The sequence below is a fragment of the Haliaeetus albicilla genome, chromosome Z, assembly GCF_947461875.1.
Source record: "Haliaeetus albicilla chromosome Z, bHalAlb1.1, whole genome shotgun sequence".
Taxonomy (NCBI): Eukaryota; Metazoa; Chordata; class Aves; order Accipitriformes; family Accipitridae; genus Haliaeetus; species Haliaeetus albicilla.
In genome coordinates, this window is record NC_091516.1 from 60,468,339 (window position 1) to 60,494,530 (window position 26,192).

At 40.6% G+C, this 26,192-nt stretch overlaps 1 protein-coding gene across 3 annotated transcripts in view; it reads left to right on the forward strand.

Moving 5' to 3' along the window:
- The window catches only part of SVEP1 (sushi, von Willebrand factor type A, EGF and pentraxin domain containing 1), a 128,153-nt gene that overhangs the window by 65,231 nt on the left and 36,730 nt on the right, over positions 1-26,192 (forward strand). For 2 of the 3 annotated variants that reach the window (XM_069776420.1, XM_069776422.1), the window contains 18 exons: positions 1,096-1,204; positions 3,157-3,345; positions 3,679-3,912; positions 4,428-4,589; positions 5,322-5,483; positions 6,339-6,500; positions 7,112-7,206; positions 8,389-8,485; positions 9,134-9,247; positions 10,100-10,213; positions 11,132-11,333; positions 12,357-12,514; positions 13,692-13,893; positions 14,528-14,703; positions 16,034-16,158; positions 20,218-20,341; positions 20,871-21,041; positions 23,172-23,345. In XM_069776420.1, coding sequence (XP_069632521.1) covers positions 1,096-1,204; positions 3,157-3,345; positions 3,679-3,912; positions 4,428-4,589; positions 5,322-5,483; positions 6,339-6,500; positions 7,112-7,206; positions 8,389-8,485; positions 9,134-9,247; positions 10,100-10,213; positions 11,132-11,333; positions 12,357-12,514; positions 13,692-13,893; positions 14,528-14,703; positions 16,034-16,158; positions 20,218-20,341; positions 20,871-21,041; positions 23,172-23,345 — 2,770 coding nt within the window. The remainder of the gene's footprint in view (positions 1-1,095; positions 1,205-3,156; positions 3,346-3,678; positions 3,913-4,427; positions 4,590-5,321; positions 5,484-6,338; positions 6,501-7,111; positions 7,207-8,388; positions 8,486-9,133; positions 9,248-10,099; positions 10,214-11,131; positions 11,334-12,356; positions 12,515-13,691; positions 13,894-14,527; positions 14,704-16,033; positions 16,159-20,217; positions 20,342-20,870; positions 21,042-23,171; positions 23,346-26,192) is intronic. The other variant, XM_069776421.1, reaches the window with a different exon arrangement.

Here is a 26,192-nt window from a genome sequence, read left to right on the forward strand (position 1 = left end):
ACTTACATAACGCTTCATGCAATCTCTGACACTTGGACCTAAATATCTTTTGTTGTCTTGCCTTGCTTCAGGTTTGTTCTCTTCCAGTAGAGAAAACTTGGCTGGTTTTATTTCTGTTCTTTTCCCCTAAGAGCCAGTTACCACTAGGTTCCAGTGCTTAGACCGTTACTATCAGCAAACAAAAGATAATAAGGAAAAAATGCTTAGTGACCTGCCCAGGCGATTACATCAAAATGCAACAATCTGGGAAAACAGTCAAAAAGGCTGTTTTGAATATGCCTATTCCTATTCCCAAGAATTTGAAATTCTAGCAGAGATCTGAAAACGGGAGGAATCAGCAGGAGCCATCTTTCCAATGAAAATTGATATGGACAAAGCCAAGCAATTCCAAAACACAACCTAGAGCCCAACTTGCTTGAAACCTTCCTGGAAAAAGCAAAGAATATAGGTTTTATCAAAAATCATGCATTCATCTATTCTTATCTAATCTCCACTGCTTTTGTGGAGAGAAGAAATCAACAGTACCAGAAAGGTTTCTGTCAAGTTTTCTGTTGTGTGGTTTCTGTCCTCAAATGATTTTCCCTGCCCTCTGAGGTCTCAGTGGAATGCATGAGTCCTCTCTATGGGAGGGAGAGGTAGATATTAAGAAACAAGGTTTGAAACCTAGAAACAAAGTGACAGCATTGTTGTAAACCCCACAGAATTACAAGTTACATAGCTGGAAAAACCACAGATGTTTTCAAAGGTGTGAGCTCTCCTGTCATCTTCAGCAGGGAGAAACAAGCCTGGACTTGTTTCTGTATTTTGGGATTTCACATGCAAGAGTGGTTAACTGAATGGACATCTTCTCTTATAAAAAAGATCTTCTATAACAAACAGCTTGTATGCCTACAAGTTGCCCTCTTATTTCCCAGATGTCTCAATAGACCATACTTCTTTGAGCAGGCTTTGCCAAGGTTATGAGAGACATAAAAGGGGAAATCTAGTGTCACTGGCAGGACCAGTGCTTTAGATTGTAACTAGAATTTTTTATAAGTCGGGAGGAGGAGGCTATATGGTTTTATTTTTTAATATTTTTCTTCTTTATGTTGGAAGGTCCCATCATTCTGTAATGACGTTGATGATATTGACTGCAGATTGGAAGATCAGACACAGAAACATTGCTTGGAATATAATTACGATTATGAAAATGGATTTGCCATTGGTAATTATTGATGCATAGATTCTTAGCCATCCAGGTTTAACACAGCTTAATACCTTTTGTTCTGAAGTACACAGTGTATTGTGTGAGATACTTTTTAAAATTAACTGTAGAGCTCTTAAGATAGTAAGCAATTACTAATAGGTTTTATAACAATATTATGGAAGTGTTTCCTGTCTGGTTTTAATACTGCTTCCTATATAGTGTAGAGGAAAGGTTTACTGAGATGCCTCATGATGGGAAAGGGGAGAAAAGCGCACACAGACAGAGTCCTACAAACCTGTTTGGCTGGCCTGGAAGAAAGCAACTTTTTAAAAGCATACAGTTTCACCAAAATACTGAAAAAGTACAATTGATGGTTCTGGAGATTGTTAAGAAAATGAGGAGCATCCTTGACGCTGGTTCAGATCAGCACAGAACCCTCACAGTGTAAAGCTATACAAGCTTAAGTTTGCCCATTAGCTGTGAAATTACTTCCTGTATGCAAGGGCAGATTTTGCAGGATGACTGCAGTTATATCAGAGTGAAAGCTGTGACAGTTCTAGTAATTGTTACCATTTTTCTTTATGCCAAGTAAGTTGTCATTTCAGTCCATTTTTGAACAGGTTAGTGTCCATGTTGTACTGCTGTTGTCCTTGGCATTTCTGAGTCTCATGGGGGTGCTCAGAGCAGAAAGGCTAAAAACAGGTAACTTACATTACTTATCTTAGCATGAGGTATTTTGGCAAATCAACATCAGAATACGTGCTTTGTCATAGGAGTGTGGCTCTTTTACAGGTTTATAGTGGAGTTACTTGGTAGAGCTTCCTGCTTATTCTCATCTTTTAGACATGCTTCACTGAGTTTGAGAGCACATTTGTTTGTAATCAGACACGGGGCAGGGGGGTCTGGGTGTTCAGTTTGCTGTTGTCATCAGTGTAAGGATGAATATTGATGACAGCTGGAGCTAACTTCTAAAGGCACTTGGAGGAAACAGTGTTGAGGGCATAGGATGCAGGGTCCTATTCTCTCCTGTTTCATGTCAACCTCTTATCAGAATAACCTTCTTGCTGTTTGTCTGGAGTTTCTCGTGATTTTACACTAGGGAGGCAGGAGGGGAGAACTCTCTTCAGGTCATAAGAGACAACAGTTTAGAAAACTAGTTGTGGAATACTGACATGGTATTAACCTTAAAGCTGTGGGGTTAACTTGTCCTAGTTTCCACTGCAAATTAAGCATAATCTAGGTGACTGCTAACAGGTAATTGGCAGAATTTTTTTATATCTTCATGTTTTTAGAAAAAGAGCTGCTCAATGAAATATCCCATGCACCTCTAGATTTAGTCATTATAAGAAGGTAGATTATCTACAGAAACAATTGTTTAATTGTTTCTGGTTGAAAGTGTGTTATAGATGAGGGACATTATACAGGGGGTGAATTTGACTCACTACGTGTAACAGGAAATGCCTTTCTGGGGAGTATAAACACATAAGGTGATGCTACCAGCCTTTTCTGAGAGTGCAGACGATGGTAGAACTATTCAGGAGTTGTGAGAAAAAGATGCAATGGAGACATGTGGCATAGGCCGTGCTGTCTGTAATTGAGCAGGAAGAGGAAGAGAGAGCAATATGGAATTGTTGAAGAAAATGTTGCTGGCAGGTGAGGGTCCATCCAAGACAGGGGAAGAGAAAGAATTGCAACCTGTAACTTTTATAGCAGTATTTCTTTAAAGCTTTGGCTAACTGCACAAGATTCAGGATCTCCAGGTTATCAGTTAGGAGTGAGATTGGTTTTTCCTTTTGTTTTAGTCAAAGTGTTGGTACAATAGGCACTTGTGTGGAGGCAAAGCTAGCATGCGTCATCTGGAGCTTCAAAACAGACCGCATTCTATTGGGGATGTATTTTAGAAATAAGTACAGGCACTTATATTCCACATGATGTTGCTTCTGCTTTTGTTCTTTATTAATGCCCCACAGGACCTGCTGGCTGGGGGGCAGCAAACCAGCTGGATTATTCCTATGATGATTTTGTTGATGCAGCACAAGATGACGACTTATCCAAGCATCTCTCTGCCTCTGTAAAGGCAGCACCTGCTCGAGTCAAAAGGCATAAGCTGAATGTTCCAATGACTGATCACAAAATCAAGTTAATATTTAACATCACAGGTGAGAGAAGTCAACATATTGTCCTTCCCCTAATCCTTCTTTTTAAAAAATGAGTTTCTAATACCTTCAGTAGAACTTAGCCTTCAGTTCACAAAGCCTGCTGGAGATGCAGATGACAGTTTTCTGGAGACTTTCATAGCCCCACTTCATGACAGACTTTCTGCCTGGGGGAAAGATCACAGCCTCATGTTCATGGAGACCATTGTGCACATGCCCTGCTTTCCACTTTCCACTGGCAAGCTCAAGTGTTGCACTCTTGATATACTCCAGAGTACACTGGAAGTGTTGACTATTAAATCTGTGTGCTTTTTGTGTTTTCTGTTTATATCCCAGCTAGTGTGCCACTGCCTGATGAAAGGAATGATACATTGGAACTGGAAAACCAGCGACGGCTCCTTAAAACTCTGGAGACAATCACGAACAGGCTGAATAGGACTCTCAATAAGGAACCTATGTATTCTTTTCAGTTTGCATCCGAACTCATTGTAGCTGACAGCAACTCACTGGAGACCGAGAAGGCTTTTCTTTTCTGCAGGCCTGGTTCTGTGCTGAGGGGGAGAATGTGTGGTAAGCCAAATGACTTGCTCCTTACATGTATTTAGAATCCTTTTGAAAAGCAGAGTTTTAGAGGATGATTGCAGAGGCTTATGGTTTGACACAGTCCAGTGCTTGTGGTCTCCCAGAACAATAAACTGCAAAAATGCTTTGCGCAGTTTGACTTGGAGAGGATGTTTACGTTCCTAACCAAGGCCTGGGGAAAAAGGACACTTTTGTACCCAGCATTGCACTCCCATGGGGAAATCAGGCACATCCACAGTTGGTGATACACAGGAAAACAGTGCTTAGTATGCAGTCTTCTAACCCTATTAGTCCTGTGGATGATGTGTAGCTAAGATGGGGAATTGGATTCCATTTCCTCTGCGTAGTGAGATCTTTGCAGTGTTCCAGAGAGATACCCCATTTGCTGAGGAACGGAGTCACATTTCACATAAACAGGGTTTGACTAAATGGGAACTCCAGAGGCAAGACAAGTATGTATGATTGTGCACTCTGAGGGGAACCTTATGTTTCCAACATTACAGTCAACTGCCCTTTGGGTACCTATTACTCTCTGGAGCATCACACCTGTGAAAGCTGCTGGACTGGGTCCTACCAAGATGAGGAAGGGCAGCTGGAATGCAAAAGTTGTCCATCTGGTAGCTATACTGAGTATCTACACTCTAGGAGCATCTCTGAATGCAAAGGTGAGAACTTTATCTTCTTCAGTCACTTCTGAATGCCTGGTGGCATCCTTTTGGTCCCCATGGTGGGATTATTGGAATTAGGTTAGCCTGTGAAATGAGGAGCAGTCCTAACTGCCCCTTGATGCATATGTAAAGAGAAAAATCCAGGTTTTCGCCACTGCTGTGGCTTGCAGGATGCGTGGGCAGATGTTTCAAGAAGAGCTGGCATTTGAAGCTTTGTTTCATTTCTGTCTTCATTCTGTGAGTTTGTGAGCCCATTTTGCAGGGACTAACACACTTAATGCCGTTCTTGTCCTTGCCAGCCCTTCTCCATTCTACCATGATCAAAGATAAAATGTCTGCATCCTACACTACAGTGCTGTGGCATTGAGCACCTCAGCACCACTATCTCTGTGACTCGTTCTGAAAAAAAAGTTGCTAGATTTATTTTGTGTTTATTGTCTTATCATTAATGTTGTTGATTAAATATGAGTAACTGAGGTGCAATAAATCATCTGTGAAGCTGATTGGAAGAGAGTTAACTGGCTAATAATTCACAAATGCACTATCAGTAACTTACCACAATTTCTTTTTTTTGTCTCTTTGTACCTATGGAGTCCTTCGGAGTAGAGTGAACTCTAGAAATAAAAGTCCCTGTGACGTGTGTTATGATTTCAGCATTATTTTCAGAGGTCAAGAGCCATGTTTCCTGTTGGACATTGCTTAATCTTTATGAATTCTTCTGCTTTATAGCTCAGTGCAAGCAGGGAACTTACTCGCCTAATGGTCTTGAGACCTGTGAAACATGTCCACTTGGCACATATCAACCAGCATTTGGATCCAGGAGTTGCATCTCTTGCCCAGAAAATACATCAACAGTAAAAAGAGGTGCAGTGGATGTCTCAGCTTGTGGAGGTTTGTAACAAAAGGGGTTATGAAATTTTTTAAATTAAATTCTAAAAATTTCTAAATGTTATTTAAACATCAGCTAATGTAATCCAATTGACCTGCCTGAGATTGAATTCTGCTTCTGGTTAAGTGTGGAGCAAGCAACATTTCCCAGCAAAAATTATAAGTTATTTCCTGATACCCTGGTTATTTCAAATGCCCTCCTTCTGATTTCCAAGATAGATTCTTATCTAAAGATGAATAAAATGAGATATGTGATGGGTACCTACATGAAAACAAAACCTTTTTACTTACAGAAGAGAAAGGTAATGACAGGATGTTTGTCACTATTACCTCTGGAACAGCTTCCACATCTCCTGTACAAAAATACTTAATTTTAACACAGTTTGTCCCATAACTTTTTTCAAGAAATTGTCCTCAACTGTCTTTGGGAAGCTTTGCCAGAAAGATTCCCAGGGGAAATAGTCTGCAGGGATTAATAGTACAAAAAAGACTTGTCTTTTGTCCTTACTCCTTCTTGAAGGAAAAAACCAAACCAAACCAAACAAAAAAAAATCCAACAGGTGTAAGAGATAAAAAGGAAAGAAAGTTGCATTTGAAAGCTGCCCCCAGAGCAGCAAAAGGAATAGATAGAAATAATTCCCAGATATTTCTGTAGTCCTTTGAGAACCAAATGTCACGTAACAGCACAATTTAAATAAGCATCTCCTGGAGTTGTGAATTCCTGGCAGGTTTCATCCTATTCCTTCAAGTCTGGGGAAGGACTATGAGGGGAGAAGAGAAACTTATCAGAAAGAGGTGGGGGCAGGTAGGTTGGGGGTGTGAGTGATCACTCAAAAAAATGTCCTTTTGTTCTTGCAGTACCATGTCTTGCAGGCGAGTTCTCTCGTACAGGTTTGACACCTTGCTACCCTTGTCCCAGAGACTACTATCAACCAGACCCAGGAAAGTCCTACTGCTTGTCTTGCCCCTTTTATGGAACAACAACTGTCATTGGTGCCAGATCCATCGCAGATTGTTCAAGTAAGCCAAATTATCTCTGCTGGAGAAAGTGAATAAAAGGAACATCTAAAGGATGGCCAGCAGTAGTCTTAACAGAAAACATCCCACTTACTCTCCTAACAATATAGACCTTCCATTTCAATCAGTGATGTTCACAGCTGCTTTTGCCTACTGTTGTTGCCTCTGTGTTACATAGAAGGAGTGGCTACAGTGTGATACATACCAAGGCTCAATAATAAAGTACACATATACAAAGTGTGTATATAGGTACACACACACACATAGTATATATATACTATATATACACACTATAGAGTCATATATTTATACAAATATATATATACAAATATGTATACGCATGTATGTGTGTGTGTATAAATACGCATAGAATATATTTTATACGTACACACACATATGTGTTTCAGAAATGTATGTGCTTACAAATACATATTTGTGTAAAACATATATAAAATACTATGTGGTTACTGTAAAGTTTGCTTTTTATTCCCACAAATTCACCTTTTTCAGCATATCTTTAGATGCATTACTAACATGCAATTATTATGCCCTCATGGAGTAGGGACTTTGCCGTACAGTGTTATTAACAGCACTTTTATATCTTTCCTCTTAAGGTTTTGGTTCTACTTTTTCAGCAGCTGAACAAAGTGTAATGATGGTACCAGCCTCTCCAGAAAATATCAGCAAGCAGTACAAAGTCAGCAGTCAGGTAAGGACTACATATATTTTCCAATGTTATCTCAAATGAAACAAAGAGTGCCTTATGCAGCAGTAAATGACTAAGGCCTTTTTAAATGTAATTGTTATGCTGACTATATTTCCTGAAGAGACGAGAGTGATGGTCCTGAGGGGAACACTGAAACTCTCTTTGTAATCATAGAAGCACTGTCACCGAACAAAGGAGGCTGCATCAGCTATTGGCAATTTTAAATTCTGGACTTGAAGCATTCACCTGATGTATGAAATATTTATCACACTTATAAAAGAAATGTAAACTCCATGGAGGAGGTTTAACCAATCTATTAAAAAGTAGATTGACCACACTCAGTCATCTGTTGTCTTCCATATGCTGAATTCCAGAAAATGCTACCAGGCACCTAAGTCCCAGTTGTAAAATCTTTGTTTTACTTATTGCAACATAGATACACTTAAGAGGAGGAAAGCAGAGCTCCCTTCTGCTGTGAGTACCCCCTTTGAAATACAGGCAAGTCGTCATGTGAAACTACTCTAGTGACAATGTTTGCCAGAGATGCCCCCTTACTCCTACCATCTCCCTCACAGTCTGTAACTCTGACAGGACTGCTTTGTTTGAATCTAAAGTTAGGATATTATGTAAACAGGAACAAAGCTGACCGATGATAAATTTGGCTTGAACCATTATATAACATATGGACAGGTGACAAACTGATGTCCTATGGTTTTAGTTGACCATTTACTCTAGGGCTTTGCTTAATTTAGGTTTGCTACATTAAAAAAAATAATGCCACACAGTGAAGTTCCCCACCAGCTCACCTGATGACCAGTAGCCGGAAGGGATTAGCTCATGTAAAAGGATGCAAAGTGGAGAACTCTCATATAAAAGATAGCATAATATAAAATGTCACCTGTGAATCATAGCTAAGAAAGTTTTAAGGAAACAACTGCAATGATCACATTTTGCGAAGTAAAAGGTCAATTTAAAATAATAATTCAGATTTCTGGTATTTTTCTCTAGAAGAAAAGAATGATTGGTGTGCTGAGGAGACGAAGAGGAAGAGCTAGAAGTTAATGCCAGTGACTTTTTTTCCCAGCTTTCCAAAGTGACTATAGGGTGTGCCGTTTCAAATTAGAGTATTTTGTTCCAGCTGTATTTCCACTTTCACTATAATTGTATCATTCTTGCCTCTGGCAGGTCTTTCATGAGTGTTTCCTGGAACCATGCCACAACAATGGGACATGCAAACAATTAGGAAGTGGATATATTTGCATATGCCCACTTGGATATACAGGTAAAAAATTGAGAAGCAGTTGGAGGAGCTAACATGTCTCCATGCCCTTAACATGACCAAGCATAAAGGAGCAAACATTTCAGTGCAAGAGTATAGCCTAACTAATTGGAATATCCAACACAGATTTACCTTACTTAAGTATTAGAAAAGAGATAGTTCTCCTGTTCTCACTGAACAAATATCGTGTTTAGGAGAAAAGGATTTTGTATGGGATTTCTTTAGTGGAGTTAGTGGATTTGAAAATCCACTTGGCAATACTCATGATTAGCAAAAGCTGGAAATTTGCACTCTAAACAGCTAATTCCACTAGATCTGCCTGTACTCCTCTTCATTGTTAGCTTCCCAGTTGCTTCAAAGCAAACAGATGACTTACTATTCAGCTATTACCAAGAAGTGATCTCTCTTACTTGTGATAGGTATTAAGAGCCACTATCTGGAACTGATCAGTTTGTGGCCCAGTGTGCATCATACCTTTCTAATAACATTTAGTCTCAGGTCTGTGTTAAAACACAATCTGAAGAGAAGATAATAAACCTGAATGTCTGGTAATGTATGCAATTAATCAGTGTGTTTTCCTACATTCTTCTGTGTTTCTGAACAACTTCAAATTTTGTCTCCCTGTTCTCAGTCCTTTATTTTGCATTCTAGGCTTGAAATGTGAAACAGAAGTTGATGAGTGTAAATCATCTCCTTGTCACAACAATGGAATCTGTAAAGATGGCATTGGGACCTTTGTTTGCCATTGTCAACGAGGCTATTCAGGTAAGTTGTTTCATTTCATAGCTCTTCTTCAGACAGGCATTGTTTCTGTGCCAAGTAGATAATACAAAACACAAGGGCTGTATAATTCGACATCTATGGAATTACAACAGGAAAGCAATCTGATCTACAGGCTAGAGTAAGGTTCTACTGTATGTGAACAGGTTTTGAAAGAAAAGGATGAGCATGCAAGGACAGCCTGTGCGCATGTGTGTGCACATATGCTTCTGTTTTGTGACATTTCTGGTCTAAAAAAAAAGGAATGAAGATTAGGGATTTAGTAAATACTCACAGGAAAAATGCTTGTGAGACTGAATATGGCCTGACTAGACAATGCGTTTATGCAGTTGCTTTACTGCAGCCCTATGAGTGAGTGGACTTTTTCTTATCTTTTTTCTCAGTGTTTTTATCTCTCACCTGCATGCGTGTTGAAGGTATTGAAATCTGTGGGGAAGCTGACATGCTTGAGTACTTTGCCAAAACAGCACCTAATTTCTGAATACTGAAATAAACTATTGAGGAGATAATTTTGTGTGACTAAAAAAAAGGCCTTGTGTCTTCCACTGGAAATGGTCTCCCTCATTTTTAACATTTATGGCTATACATTTATCAACAACAACACTCGCTGGATATTTTTTAACCTTTATAAAGACAAACCATGGACTTCACATCTTTCACACGGTGATCTCTGTAGATGTTCGCAGTAGTGCAGTCAAACATGGAATTTTATCACTGAATCTCATTAGCTTTTTGATATGCAAGCAGTATGGTGCTGTTCTGTCTGCTGCATTCAGTCACTGCAGCATGCAGACCTTGACCATGTCGATCATGCCTTCTAACCCTTGCTTTTTGAAGGTCTCTTGTGTGAGGAGGACGTAAATGAATGTAACTCCAGTCCATGTTTGAATGGAGCCCACTGTGTTGATGGCAAAAACGGTTACCGCTGCACTTGTGCGAAAGGGTTCACAGGTACACCTTTTTCTGTTTAAGTGAGCCTTCACTCTTTCTGACCAAAAAAGATGTCTTCCTACCCTATCCAAAGTATTTCAGTCTCATTGCTATATATATTTGCATATATTGCATATATTATGTGTTGATATGGGTGTACTGGATTCCTTAGGTCCATCTGATCTCTCAGAGTTCCTGTAGTGTAAGCGTTGCTTCAGAAGGATTTACTAAGTGATCAGTCTTCTATTACTAATTTTGCTGTGAACTTACTGTGTGATGTTAAGGAAAGAATAGGGACATTCACATGGGTGCAAATTGTTATTTTTAATTTTATTTAAAAAAGAAAAATATAATGGTAGGCAAGATGTTCTATATTAAAACTAGTCCCCATCCCCATGCTTGGCTTCCTACGGCTTTCATAGATTTCTGTAACAATTAGGCATATTTGTTGATTGTCATCTTGCCAAAGAGCTCCACTATAAAGTCACATGCAGTTTCCTCATTCTTCAGTGCTTGTAATGTAGACCCTCTTTCACAGCAGAAATCCCACAATCGTGTGTTTCTGGCTTTCATGTTTCTCCTTAGAGTTAAGGTTCCAGCTAAATGTCTTTTGTAGCAGCTTTTCATTAGTTGCTCAGAGTAGTTTCTCGGGTGATTTCCTGATTCAGCCCAAATCACTCACATAATGGGCAATATCGGTTTAAATTCCCCACAGTTTGCTGAGTGTTAATTTCTACAACTGCAGAGATGGTTCCTGTAATTCTTCTATGACCACTTAACCTCAGATAATGTAGTAAATCCCAAAACTGCATGGCTACCCTGATGTTTGCTCTTTCCCAGAAGATCGGCAACAGTCCTTAAAAAAACAGAGATAGGTTAGTAATCTTCTTTTTTAGGTTAATTCAAAGTGGAGCTGTGACTTTGTTCTTTTCTTCTCAGGTGGTCACTGTGAAACGGAGGTCAATGAATGCCTTTCAAACCCGTGTCTTAATAGGGCTACTTGTGAAGATCGAGTTGGCAGTTTTTCCTGCAAGTGCCCCCCAGGTTTTACTGGTGTCTTGTGTGAAAGAAACATCGATGAGTGTCTCAGCAGACCCTGTAGGAATGGAGCTACATGCAGAGATGGTATCAACAGCTTCAGGTGAAAAAGAGATAATTAACGTAATACAATGTAGAAAGTCAGGTATGTTGTGGTGCTTCAGCCTTCTTAGATTTCAGCAAGGCATTTGGCAGTCTGATCCAATGTAAATGGTCCCCTTATGGACACTGAAGGAGATTTTAAAAGGCAAGAAAATAAATCCTAGTGTCCTCACACTTAAAAAATTCCAAGGTAGACAGCAAAGAAAATATGAAGGTTTGAAGTGTAAGCATGGTAGGACTGCATGATTTTAATATTGATCTTTGAAAAGAAATCCACTTTCCCAAGCTTCAAGGGCTTGTCTTGCTTTCCACTAGAAGAATAGGTGATGGCCAGTTATATAACTGATAATATTACATTTCTATAGCCTGGAAGGCAGGAATAGCTGTACATATTGAGAATATAGCGATTAAAATACAAACACCGATGGAATCTTCCAAAAATTTATTTTTATGCTTCAGGATATCTGAACTCAGATCAGAAGTTACAAATACCAATAGCAGTGTCATACTGTATATCACTGTAGAGATAGAGAGATGGACCAGCTGTTACTGTCTGGGTATAATAACGCTTTCCCTCCCCAAAGCCCCAGAAGTTTCGGTGCCTTTCAAACACATTGGTTTTCCAAGTACCAGAGGTTTTGGTCCCTTTCTACTGCCTTGGTTTTCCCTCTATGTAAGCATATCTGCCTGAAAAGTGGAGTACCTTTCATCTTTAATTCTGTGGACCTAGAAGGCATGCGTCACTTACAGGAATGCAATGGTTGCCTCTCCCAGTTTCATATAAAGAAACACAGGCACTGTGTATTGTAATGTCCCCATCAAGAAGAAATATTAGGCACCTAATAGAATACAAGCATACTTAAAAGAACAACCAAAATAAAACTCCATTATTCTGTAGTATCTTTTCTGTTGATTATTTTTTTTCCAGTATATGCCATTCCTATCAGCGGATTTGGCCTCATGACCACGACTCTTTGTTGTGACAGCAGCCACCTTTGAAGTGTGTTTCTCTTTTCCTCCATAGGTGTCTGTGTGTGACAGGGTACACAGGACTAAACTGTGAAGTGAACATCAATGACTGTGACTCCAGTCCCTGTTTAAACCAAGCCACCTGTGTGGATGCCTTGAACTCGTACGTTTGTAAATGTCCCCCTGGCTTTACAGGCAGCAGGTGTGAAACAGGTACACAGGACCAAGTGTCAGAAAAAGGTGGCTTGACTAAGTCTCTGGGCAAGATTTGCACTGGCTGGGCTTATTTCATACGGCTTTCCCAGAAAGCAGCTAGTTTGGTGGGACACTGAGAGGCTGAGTGGAAGTTGTGTGACTGCAGTGTTAATAAGTGTAATTGCAGACAAGTAACAGCATTTGTGCTATATTTATATTCATTTCTCTTTCCTAAGGCACAGTTCTATCTTTTTAATACCTAGTAGGTCTGTTGAGTTTAATTTGTATTTGCCCTCTGTATTTGAGTTAATTAGCTCTTTCTGTTCTTCTAGTTCATGTAGGGCTTTGCATCTCAGGATTAGACATTAGTATGTGGTAGTCTCAGCTAAGGAGTCCTAAAGGCATCAAGTTCCCTAAAGGCAAAAGGGCATCAAGTTCTCTATGGTCAGGCAAAATGGGTCACACCTAGTGCAACTTCCTGGATGATGCTGGAGTTAGGCCACACAACCACAAGGCTCAAATCCATTTGTCTTTTAGCCACTCCATGAAAATTATAAAGTGTTATACTAGTAGCTGGTGAATCTTTAAACAGAAACTGACAAACCCATGTTGATGTTACAGAGACAGTAGAGGACATACAGGTCATTTAGACCTGCCATCCTATGTTGGAGTTTAATAACACCCAGCTTTAGGGAGAGCTCCATGTGATACATTTACATGCAGTACCCTTGTAAAACATGTCACTCTGCATTGAAGAGCAGCGCAGAAGTGCTGTTCCATACCAGTGTAGTGTATTTCAGTAAGTTCAGAATAGAAAAGACCCTGTGAGTTTTTTGTTGGGTTTTTTTTTTTTTTAATCTTGACTCTTGTGAGCTGATCACACCTCTTTGGGTTGTTGGATGGCAGATGGATATGTCATTTCATTGATAGAGGACTGAAAAGCAAGGTTCATATTCACTGTTTATTATTTTTCAGTTGTTTGTCTTCAAACCCTGTGTGTTTTCTAGCCTTGGAAAGCTCTGTATGCTGGCTGGTGTTAGACTGCTATACATTCTTTCTACCTCTGATCAGTTTAAAGTGAATAATTTTTATAGATGGGTTGTGTTCCATTTTACTGCATTTGCTTAGATTCCATTTGATTCTCTTTCTGGGTTTTCAGGAATTCAGCTCTGAAAACTCTTTGTCTTTGTTGCAGAACAGTCCTCTGGTTTCAATCTTGATTTTGAAGTCTCTGGTATCTATGCATATGTCATGCTTGATGGTGTTTTCCCATCTCTTGGTGACATCACCTGTACATTCTGGATGAAATCCACTGACACCACAAACTATGGGACTCCCATTTCTTATGCAGTGGAGAATGGAAGTGATAATGCATTTCTTCTGACTGATTACAATGGGTAAATCATGGTTCTGTTTTTCTGTAGCTTTCAGATATCTTGAATTGATAAAGAAAGCATAGACCAGAAGTCTGAATATCAGCTTTGCCTACTTTGGGATAGAAAAATCTGCATCCAGACTCTGTAGCTGGAGTTGTCTCTTTGTTTTTCTCCTTGCTTTGTTTCTTTCACTTTTTGCCAAATAGAAGAGTAATGGCAAGAAAGCAGTGAAGTTTAGAAAGCAGGATATTTTTTGTCTGGACTACTTTTACATCATATTTACATGACACATTGAGAAAATGATAGGATAAAATGGAGCTTATCACTCAGAGTACTTGTAGTGTGACTCCAAAAGCAGGGATGAACCTGAGGGTCAAGTTTAAGAATCCACTATGCAGCCATGACTTGAGTCTTCATGTTTTGGTACAAAAGCACATTACTTATTTCACCAAGCTTTGTGTATGATAACCATAACTTCCAAATTCCCTGAGGGAGAGATATCTTGTATGATGATCTTTCAAGAGAGATTTCTTGTATGATGTAGACATGGTTACCTCATTTGCACAAATAACATTTTTTTGAGTCATGTGGGACAGGCCATGCTTTTAAAGTTGCTGCATGCAACTGAGTATGCCTTCATCTTCCTTCCGTGCAGCTGGGTTCTTTATGTAAATGGGAAAGAGAGGATCACAGACTGTCCTTCAGTGAACGATGGTAACTGGCATCACATTGCGGTCACATGGACATGCACGGATGGGGCATGGAAAGTGTACATCGATGGAAAACTGTCTGATGGAGGCAGCGGGCTCTCTGTTGGATCAAAAATCCCTGGTATGCTTTATTTATATTACACCAGATCTGTTGCCTTCATTCTGTTTTTATTTCAGAATTTGCTGTGCCTGCAAAGAAATGTTTATTTTGGTGGTTTTAGTATGTTTCCACATTTTTAACATTTGTGCAGGGCTCATATTTGCTATTCTTGTTCATGAGGACAGTTCCCTCACTCAGCCTCGCTGAAGACAAAGTGCACATTTCTAGGGTAAGCTAGTAGGTAACTTGTTTTGAGGGTGACAGAGTTTAGTCCACAAATGAGCCTGTGCTGAGCTGATTTTGGAATGACTTTGTGAGAATAGGTTTCTCACACACCAAACTTAAGTTTAACTGTCATTTCCCTTACAAATGTGTGCTCAGAGTTAATTGACTCAGCCTCTTTCTGTTACTTTGAGACACCTTTTTAGAGTTATGTTTGCATTTTGTCCTAACAAGGTGGGTGTTGCTATTTCATTGTTTCCTGTGATCAGCGGTCTTTCCAGTAATATCAGAAGAGGTGAAAAGGAATACCTTCAGCATTGAAGAGCTGTGAAAGGCCTGACATTAGGTTGCTGCAAAGAGATTTGGTTTTGATAGTGTTTTCATAGTACCACTGTCCAAATTTACACAGACTTTCAAAAAACTATCCATATAAAAAAAAAAAAGAGGCATTTTAGTGTGTGTATCTTATGTTTGCCAGTCTTTTCCAATTACATTGGAGTTATCTCCAGAGGCAAGACCTAAGGAAGTGTGCAGTTTCCATTACTTTTTGCCTTTTTCCACACACCCTGTGGCGTAAAAAATGCATGTCTGTATCATCTGTGCTACTGGTCGAGAGGAACTTTAACTTGTATGGCATGTCAGAACATTGACTGTCTAACCACCAATGTGCTTCTAAGAGTTTGGAATCAAATTTGTTCTATCTGATTTTCTAAGCTTTTGTTGAAAGGAGGAAGTGCAAGATAGCACTGTAAAACATGCCCCACCTGCTCAAAATGGCATTTTGCACTGCTCTGTAATATGCTTCAAATACTGAGCTAGAAGTGGTCTCTTAGAGCCAATACCATTCCTGAAGCAGCCATGTAGTTTCTGGTCTCATCAGCATGAGTTTAGGATCAATGTGTGTTTGAGAGTCACTTCCAAATTGTTGTGCTCAGTTACCTCAGTCTGGCATAAGGCTTCCCAGAGGTTTGTGAGAGAATTTGCTGAAGGTGGCTGGTCTTATGCACTACAAAATCTTAGTAACGTAGGGTAGCAAAGGTTTTGTTTTGCTTAATTTTTAATCTTCCTATGGGGATCTCTGCTGTAGGGTTTTGTTTCCTGTCCCTGTTCTAATTCTCTCTGAGTTTAGGTGGTGGTGCGCTTGTACTGGGCCAAGAGCAAGATCAGAAAGGTGAAGGATTCAACCCAGCTGAATCTTTCGTGGGCTCCATCAGCCAGCTCAACATTTGGGATCATGTCCTGTCTCCACAGCAGGTAAGTCCTTACTGCAGTGTTTGAGCACAGGGCTCTGAGCATAGGATGAACATTTGAAAAGGCATTCCAAATTAGCGCATTGGATAGATCTCTTTTGCCACAGAAGCCAGTGGGGACTAGATGAAGCTCTGGCTTAGGGTGAAAAGCTTAGATAGTAAGTAGAGTAGCTTTAAGCAAAATTAGGTGTGACAAAATCAACACTGAGTCACCTTCTATTTTGACTTGAGCGTTTCTGTATTACGTAGCTTTGAAAAAGAAATGGAGGCATACACAAAAGCTACCAGTCCTGTTAGAAGAGGGAGAAAACCCAATGAAACAAGCTAAGGGTTTGTTTTACAGGTTACAGTTACCCCATCCTGCTGTGTGAAGGCACCAGTAAAACTTCAGAGGGGAGCCGTCAGAATTTCTGTCAATGCATTAGACACTATGAAAAATCTGAGCTATATAGTCCCAGGAGAAGCCTGAATGGGCAGCATAACTGAATATTAGGATACTTCTATTCAGGTACCAACAATAAATGTTTGGCGCTAAACTTTCACAGAGTTAAAAAATTAGTGTGGATCAAAAGGTGTCTGCAAGGACAGTGATCCCTCAGCTTCTCTGTGAGACAAGCCTCAGTGCTCAGTTATCCTCAGTGAATTTTTTTCTTTATATCTAGTCAGGACCTCCCACTTCCACTTATGACTACTGTTTCTGTGTTCCACCACGCACTGCTGTGAAGAGCCTGACTATACATACTTGATTAGCTCCCCATAGGTACTGGGGCCTGCTGTTAGGTGTCCCCAAAGCTGTCTCTGCTGCAGGCTGAACCAGCCTTGGTCCCACAGCCTCTCCTGACAGGTCAAATGCTCCAGCCCACCACCTTTTTGAGGGCCTCCCCTGAACTTCCTCCAACTTATCAATGTCTGTATTGTACTGAGGAGACCAAAACAGAATGCAATACTCCAGATGTGGTCTAATAAGCACTGAGAATAGGGAATAATCACTTCCTTGGTTTTCTGGTTGTGACCCTATTCACACAGCCAAGGATGCTGTTGATCCTCATTATTGCCAGGGCACACAGCTGGCCAATACTCAGCTCACTGCCTGCCAGAGCCCTTAGGTCCTTTTCCACAGAGCTGTACCCTCTCCAGGCTTTCCCCAGCCTGTATCATTCAGAGGTTTTTCCTTCCCATTTGTTCTTGTTGAATTTCTTGAGGTCTCTTTTGGCTCATTCCTCCAGCCTGTCAAGGTGCCTATGGGTACAGCTCTGTCCTTGAGCATACTGACTGGGCCTCCCAGCTTGATATTCTCTGCAAACCTGATGACTGTGTGCTCCATCACCACTTCTGGTCATTAGTGTTTCAATCCTGAAGGTCAGAAATTGTGAAACTGTTGGTAACACTTGAACAACAAGGACTAATGTTCAAAGTTAGAGGCATCTCTTGAAGGTCTTTGGGTTAAAAGGTTTTGCTCTTCTCTTGCTGTTTTTTTAAGGCTTTACCACTATTTGGTGGTTTCACTGTTTGTTATCCATGATCCAAATAAATAATAAAATTAACAGAAAATAGACATAAAGCAGAATCTTTGCTTCCAGCATCCAGATGTCTCCTTTGCTTCTTCCTCCTTTTCTTTGGTACTTTGGCTTTCTGCTGGGTTCAGAACTGCCCAGCGGTCTACTACTGTTCTTGGCTTTTGGGGTCACCAGTTGTTGCATTGCCAAGTCAAGTCTTCACATTTTTGTTCACTGGCAGTTTTGAAGCTGATAAGTATGCATGTGATTTTACAGGACACACTGGTGAAGATTAAGTGCAATTTTCAGTAGTCACCTGTCTTTAATGACAGGCTTCATTAAATTCCCATTTGCTTCAAATGCAGTACAGTTAGGATGGGGAAGACAATCCTGCCCTTCCTTTATGGTATCCATATTAGTAATCTGAAAAGACAGATGTGAGACCAGACAGGGAGCTGAGACAAGTAAGTTTCCTATAAAATTCTTACCTCATTCATTTCAGAGCTTGGGATTGTAAATCACTGTTGTTATCTATTATTATCAATTTTGTTGTGGCCAGCTGGAACTATTCAGTAAGTCTTACCTTCCTATTCTCAGACATAAAGGAAAGCAGGGTGACAAGTATGTTGCCCAGTGAATAACATAAAGGCAAAGTTCACTCTTTAAGATTTTTCTTCGTGTACTTTAGTTGCTCATCCACCTGAATATTAATTTTGTATAGGTAAACCAACAGTCTGGTTGTTTCGTTGTTGAGTAGACAGCAGTAGAAATATGAGTTGTCTATATCGGACTGTGAGGTCTTTTCTGGCCCTCCGTTCTCCATCATATGGCTTGGAAGGGCCAATTCCCAAACCTGCCTTTCCCACACTGGAAATTTTTCCCTGCGAATTCCTTGCAGTTTGTGTGCAGCCCTTGGCCTAAGCAGTTACCATCAGCACATACTGTTGGAAGTGAGATCTTTGAAATGGCCTCGAAGTGAACAGAGCAGGTTGCTCTCTTCTTCAGCCAAGCTGACTGTAGAAGAGTCTGATCCCCCTTACTGGAGTTCATGGTGGGGGGAATGTGAGAATAAGTCAGTCTGAGGTTCATGGTGTACCTTCCTTTCTCACAAAGACACACAGTATTCTTGGTAGTGGATTTCATCCACTGCAGACTTGAACAGAAGCCAGTTACCCTTCTGAGAAAGGCAGTTTCCCAACTGTTTGGCATGAACTGGGCACACCTGTGCTTTCTAACCAGCTAGCTGTGCCCTGAAGCTGTGCTGCATCTATTGTATGGGTAGGCTGGCTGTGCGGAGATGTACACAGCCCACTGGGCTGCTCATCCTAGCTCTTCTTAATTAATTTTTTCATCCTGCTGAAGGAAACGTTCCTTTCTCCCTGCCAGGGAATTACTGGAATGACCCTCCAACACAAAAGAGCCAAGGAGTAGGAAGTAGTCTCAGTAGCCTAATTACTAATATGTTCTCTTAATTGAATAACTATCTTTTCTCCATAGACCACTTCCCTCTATGATATGTTAAAAGAAGAGGAAATCCTTAATTATCCCTTTACTGCACATTTATCCTCCTCAGGGCACGTATGTTTTTTTCAGCAGTTCCATGGCTGAGATATGATAATGTTACTATGTTTAATAGATTCTCAGAGTCACAGTGAAGAAGTAGAAATATTTTCACAATATTGAAATAATTTTTTTTACGTTAAAATACAATACTGAAACAGTTTAAGGGTTCTCACTGGCATTTCAGTTTCTTGTAGTAAGAATGCAAAAGAAACCCCTAGTGGTGCCATTAAAGGAGTTATGTTTTAAATGGAGAACTTCTCCATCAAAGCTATTTGACCAGATCTGCTCTCAAGATATTAATCTGCTGTTGCTCTAACAGTGTGTTCCTTTCTTTCTCCTATCCTTAGTTTGCCTATATAATTCCTTTTTCAGTACATGGTTAGTTATGGCCCTGTCCTGCTTTGGCTGAAGTCAGTGCCAATACAGCTGTTAGTACTGGTTTGGGTAGACCTTGCCTGCAGTGTTTTGAAGAGCCTAGTGCATTGAATTCACAAAACTCTTGTCCTGAAAACAACAGATTGCTTTCTTAAACTCCTCCTTTTTGAGTTTTTGTTCCTTAAACAAGGTGCAGTGCTAGCAGGGTTTGCAGAATGCATATCTTCAACATTAAGTTCCTTTTGGCTCCTATTTGACATTTTTCTGCAAATATATCAAGTTTTCTCTTCAGGTTGCATTCTCATAACTGCCTTTTTCTGAGGCATAAATACATTTTTCTTTCATGCTAACAAATGCAATTTTGTTTCAAGAACTATGTTCTATACTTTGCTTGTATGACAAGTATTCCTTCAGGTATCGATTCAGTATGTGCCTGTCCACAGCTAGATAGCTTGTAAGTACAGAGTAACAAGTAGTTCAGCCAGAAGCCTCTTGTGCTAGAAAGGATGAACATCACTTATTCCATGATTTGTTCTAGTGTTGCATGCAGATATGGAAGGAATATTTTTTTACATTCTTTTCCTACGTGGTCCTTAAACAGCACCTAATCAACTGTTTTAAATCCATAGGTAAAATCTCTGGCTACATCCTGTCCAGAAGAACTCCAAAAAGGAAATGTACTAGCCTGGCCAGATTTCCTGCCAGGAGTTGTTGGAAGAGTGAAGATAGATTACAAGAGTATATTTTGTGCTGGTTAGAACTTTATTTCCTAGAAAACTTTTTTTTCTGAACAATATTACAAGAATCTTTTATGAGGTCAAATATGCTAGCTTGCAGCCTTTGCCCCACTAACCTTGAATAAATTATTTCGGTAATTTGACAGTTAGAACATTTAGCCTTTCATTCCTTGAATTCCAGGGATTTGTAACAGAAGTTCACTGGATTCTCTGACAGAGATTTATTGCTTCCTGAATTGAAATGGGGAAAGAGTGAAGATGGTTTTGGGTCAGAAATAAGTTTTTCTTGTCTTTTAGTCTAAAAATAATTGGGTGGTATTAAAATACCTACTGCCTCCTCACTTCTTTTCCTATAGTTTCCTTTTCTGATGCTGTATGTTGATGATTCTCAAAACCCTTTGAACCCCAGCAGGGTGTACCATACATAACACTTCCCAAAGCTTTCTACTGGATAAACTTGTACCGGATCAAACAATCAGATAACAAGTTTATTCATTTCAGCACATGGCTGTATCTCTTACTGTATGCATATATTTTGTCCACAGACTGTCCGTCTTTGCAAGGATCCATACCACATCTGCGGGCCTCCTCTGCTGATTTAAAGCCGGGGTCAAAAGTGAGCCTTTCCTGTGACCCAGGCTTCCAGATAGTGGGAAACTCTGTTCAACGCTGCCTTAACCTAGGACAGTGGACACGGCCTTTTCCTCGCTGTGAAAGTGAGTTGTCTCAGTGGGCTGGCAGGATTAGAAAACCCTAGCTTTTATTTGGACCCTATCACTATTCATGGCCTGTTTATCCCTGCAGCTGTGATGCACTTGAATCCATCCATGTTACAGCATGAACTCATGTTTTACTGAGCAGGAACTACACCGCAATCGGATTCTGCCACCTTTTTCAGTCAGTTTCTAACGCCCATGGCAGAAATGAGTCTATTTGGATCAGCAATCTGATACTCCAGACTTTCCTCCCCAGTGGCACCAGGAGTGTGGAAGATGCACACTAGAATATCTCTGTGATTTTTAAATGTCAGTGAGAACATCTGGTTTGAAGTAAAAGCCTTGACATTAGTATGTTACAGGGTAGTTTCTTTAAGGCAGCAGATATTTCTGTCAGGACTTAGAAGTGCTCCAAGACCTACAGGATTTCTTCTAAGAAACTGGGCTGTATACATGCAGGTTGCCAAGGTACTTTGATTTCTGCTTTCCTGCTGCTGCCTTCTCCTTTTGCTTGTTTCTCCTCTGCTGTGATGGCACATGTGACTGCAGTTGCATGTGTTGGAGCCGACTATATTTTTCATATCAGCAGAATAGTAAATTAGTTCTAGAAGTAGGTATTGCATGATCCCAAAATTGACCAGTAGTTTGGGGAAAGTCATAAAATCTGTTGAAAATACCTCAGATATAGTTTGAGCTAGATTTGATATGATTTTCATGTCTTCTTCTTTATTCAGTTGTTCATAGCACAAATCCAGGATCTGTCTTCTTTTCTGCCTAAAGAATAGCATGCATGTGAGGATTTACCCAAAAGCATGTCCTGCTGGGCAGAGCTTAGTTCACTGGCAGAGACGGCTTCACTGGGAGAGACATCTTTGCTCTTTCTTGGTGTGTTATCAGTGACAAGCCACCAGAATCCTGTTAGTGTTGTCATCTGATTTCTCTGTATTGGGCCAGGCAGTTTTACCTGTTGAGCACAGAGCTCAGATAGAACAGGGCTGACCTGCCACAAACATGCTGATTGAACGAGGGCCAGACTCACCTACTGGCCTTTCTCAGCCTGTTCCATAAATAGCTGATGAATGAAAGTGGATTGAGGAGAGCTATTTCCTGCATAAAGAACTACAGGGTTTTTAGTCGAAGGTGTGGTACAGAAAAGGTTCTTCTACTGACTGAATCAGGCTCATCGTACTCACTGGCTTCACCCACCGGGATCCTTTTCCTCTTCCTGCTACCGAAGACCCCCAAAACCACAGGTCTCCATACCCTGACAGCCTGTCTTTGTTACCAGCTCTTCAGTTCTAACCCACTACAGCAAGTACTTGGCTTCCATTACCATGGGCTCTAAACACTTCACAGTGTCTTACTGTGTGATCCTTGCACGCAGCTGGGGAGCAAGGAGTTGCTACAATCCATATAGTTACAAAGATCAGCTGTGTAGCTGTTGGAATAAGTTATGTCATCGTGATTGAAATGAAGATGCACAGAAGCAGCTCTGCTAGAATAGCAGCCTCCAGCAGGAAGGTATAGTGATGCCTTCTGCTGGCATAGCTGGGATCAGAAGGGCTTATTTGCTATAATCAAAGTCAAAGTGATGCCCAAGGTTGTATGTAAGGTCAGGTCCAGTATCTCCATTGTTCATGCACTCCCTGGTCTCAGACCAGTACTGTAACCTCTTAGCAATAATCTCTTAGCTAGTTTTGCACTGTTCAAACAGTGTAACATTGAGGTTGTTTTTCAGTGAAGGGAAATAACAGGAACCTCCATGGAGGCAAACTGCCTTTTCCTCATTCCTTAAAACTCACAAAGGATCATTGATTATCAGGGGAAGTGTCCTGTGACTGAAGGGCATCTGCTCAGATCTTAGTCACAGATGTCTCCTCCAGAGCTAGCAGAATAGCGGGAGCTGGAGACTCCTGCTTAGTCTCTGGTTGACAAGTGCCCACAAAACAAGACCCTCCACTGGACCTGGAATGAATTAGCTACCTCAGAAAAGGCCTGGGCCCTCTTGCAGACAGGATTCCACAGTTGCAGACTAAAAATCTCCAGTGGTGGCTCTCATGTGGAATTAGTCTGAAGTTGATCTGTGTCTACTCTGCTAATCTCTGTGCTCTCTTTTCACTCATGTTGCAGGAATCAGCTGTGGAGTGCCTCCACCTTTGGAAAATGGATTTTATTCAGCTGAGGACTTTTTTGCTGGCAGTACTGTTACCTATCACTGCAACAGTGGCTACTATTTGTTGGGCGACTCCAGGATGTTGTGCCTGGACAATGGGAGCTGGAGCAGCATTTCACCATCTTGCCTTGGTGAGATGTGCCATACATATGGCTGCGTGGGCTGGCAATCTTGCACTTCTCCTGTGCCCTTGGGTTTGGGTGGGATTTCATTTTGAAATTGTGAAATCTGACCAGAGTCTCAAAAATCACACTCCAAACAAAATATCACATTTCTGAAGTACTGTGCTCAGCATTATGTGAAACCAAAACTACGTTCTGGCATCTTTCTCTATGAGTACTCTTGTATGCCCCACACCATATACTTAATAAGCCTGCATTGCACTCCCAGCCTCTCTCCTTCCAGGTTCATTTAGCCCTGGAGTCCTTGCATTCTCTGCTTCTAACCTGTGCATTCCCCTGTGCTTCAGCACACTGTCAGTGTCCCATACTCTCTGATCAGGTTCTTTCAGATGTTTCATACATGGAGGTTGTAATGTTTAATATCAGATTTACTTATTTGAAGATAGTTGATGCTGCACAGGATTTCTGATTTAGCAGAGTGATACAAAATATAGTGCATAACACAATACAAATGGAAGTTACATTTAGCAAAATATAGCAATTTCAATACACAGTTCAATCACAATACCAGTGTGTTTCCATTACCAGTCTCTATAATATGTTCACCATCATGACACTGGGCGTCCCCAGTAGCCAGGAGTGAATACATGCGTTGAAGCCAGCTCAAGCCCGTTGCTAGTTGTCTGGTTTTTATATTCTATGTTGGCTTGAGCCATGTATTCAATTCCCGCTCATGCTGGTCAGGCTAACTCAGGAAGGCAGTAGCACTGGTTTAATGAACTTGGGGAGAAGCATTTACACCACCAGTTAATAGCTGCTTATCTAAAAACAAAGGCCACCTTCCTGTCCCCTTGTGTTGAGTCAGCTTCTTTGTAACAGCAGTGGTCAGTCACACCCTGCATTATTCCCTGAGCTTCATGGGCAGATCACTTTTGCCCATCTCCTCTGAGTGTTCTTCCTTTGTGGGTGTTTATTCGTCAGTCACGCATGCCTGTTAGCAAGGAGCTGCAGCACTGAGAGGGCTGGGAGTGCACTTAGGGACATAGTTCACATAGTTGCCACATCATAACTTACTTCCTGGTCAGCTGGGTCTGATGTACAAGATGCAGCTGCAGGAGCTGAAAGGTGAGACGGACCAGCATTGTACAGGGCCATGTCTGCAGCAGATCCCTGCTGGAATCCACTAGCTAGTTGTACTTGGATTGCTGCTTAGTCATGGCTAACATGGGTGTTGCAGGGTAGCAACCTGGCAAGATTTGTGTTTGATTTGACTCTTAGTTTTATGTAGGTATAGCACATAATTTTTTCAGTCAAGGTGAGCAAAAGAAAAGCCAACAGTCTTTTAGTTCTGTGAAAATTCACTTTGGATTAGGATCCATCTGGTTTCATATCATCCAGTCTACGAGGGCTTCTTCAAAACCTCCAAGCAGACCATCCAGTCTGTTATTCCTCTCTTTGCTTTTCTCCTTTGCACTTTATACCAAGGCCTAAAGATGAGCAGGCTCAGAGCAGATGCTGCAAGGCTGTCCAAATATTTGACATCTGTGCAGTAGGAAGCATGATGTGGAGAAGGAAAAGCCCTGTGCCCCAACTTCCAGCTTTTCTTGTCTCTCATAAAGCAGAGTAGACTAAGGGGAAAATAAAAACAAGAGTGGCTTTGGCACCCTGACCCACCCTTTACGTTTCTGATTCATGCTCCAGGCAGGTGCTAACAAAGCGTGGTACACCAATGCTCTGGGGCATTCCTTTTGCTCTGTTAACAGATCTGATTCACGGTTTCCTTCCACTCTTCCTTGCCTTACAAGACATTACAGGAGGAGCAGTCATTCCAGTTCTGCTGTGGTAGCACTTTGCATTTTCCTGTTGCTTGTGTAATTGGCAACTGTTTTGATTAATGTGCAGTTTTCATTCTGCCTGTCAGAAAGAAACTCCTTTTCTTTTCAGAACATTGTTGGATTCTTTTTATGCTGGCCAGACTCATTCAGCAGTGAAGAGTAAACACACCAATTCAGTAAATTTTGTTGCTTTTTAAACCAAGATGTCTGCATGGTATGCCTAGTTCAACAGCTGTCCTGTAGTGGGGCTTTTAAATGAAGAACTGTTCTATCTCTAACAGTCTGGTTTATATAAAGAATAATCCCTGATGCCAGCATTTTTCAATTAGATACTTTGAAATTGACCCTTTGCAATTTATGACTCATTGTTTACATACCAAGAACACTTCTGTAAGGTCAGGATTTGGAAGCTGATACAAAGTATTCTGGAGTGAGGGATTGTTTTTGCTGTACAGTACTAAGCCACATGGAGCATAAACCAGTGACTGGCATTTCTAGGCACTACTGTCATATAAATAGTTAATTATAATAACTAGTATATTTTGAACTTCTAACTTTTCTGGCAATTGCAGACACTTCTCATTCCTAGTCTAATGTAATTCTCTTCAGCAAAGATGGGGCTCTAATCATGTTTTATGTTCAGAGTGTTTCCCCTATTGGCTAAGTTTTCCTGTCTTACAGGTGGGAAGTTTGGGATATAGAGGATTTCCAGAGCAAGTGTTTAATGCAGAAGTCCTCCCTCAAAGTGTCTGTCCAAAGTAGTAGTAACAGCACATGAGTTATGATGTCTGTTCTTTTACTACTTGGAAACTAGATACTTTTTGTGGAAGCATTGACTGAAGGTTCATAGGATTTGTCTCTGATTTTCTCACGTCTCACAATACTGTATAGTAAATTATATGGAAAGCATAAATATTAATTTAAATATTTTTACTAATGCATCAAAAATGTGATTTAAGTAAGAGTGATTTTTAATTATAATAATTAAAACGATTCCTCTTGACAGTTAGTGAGACAGAAA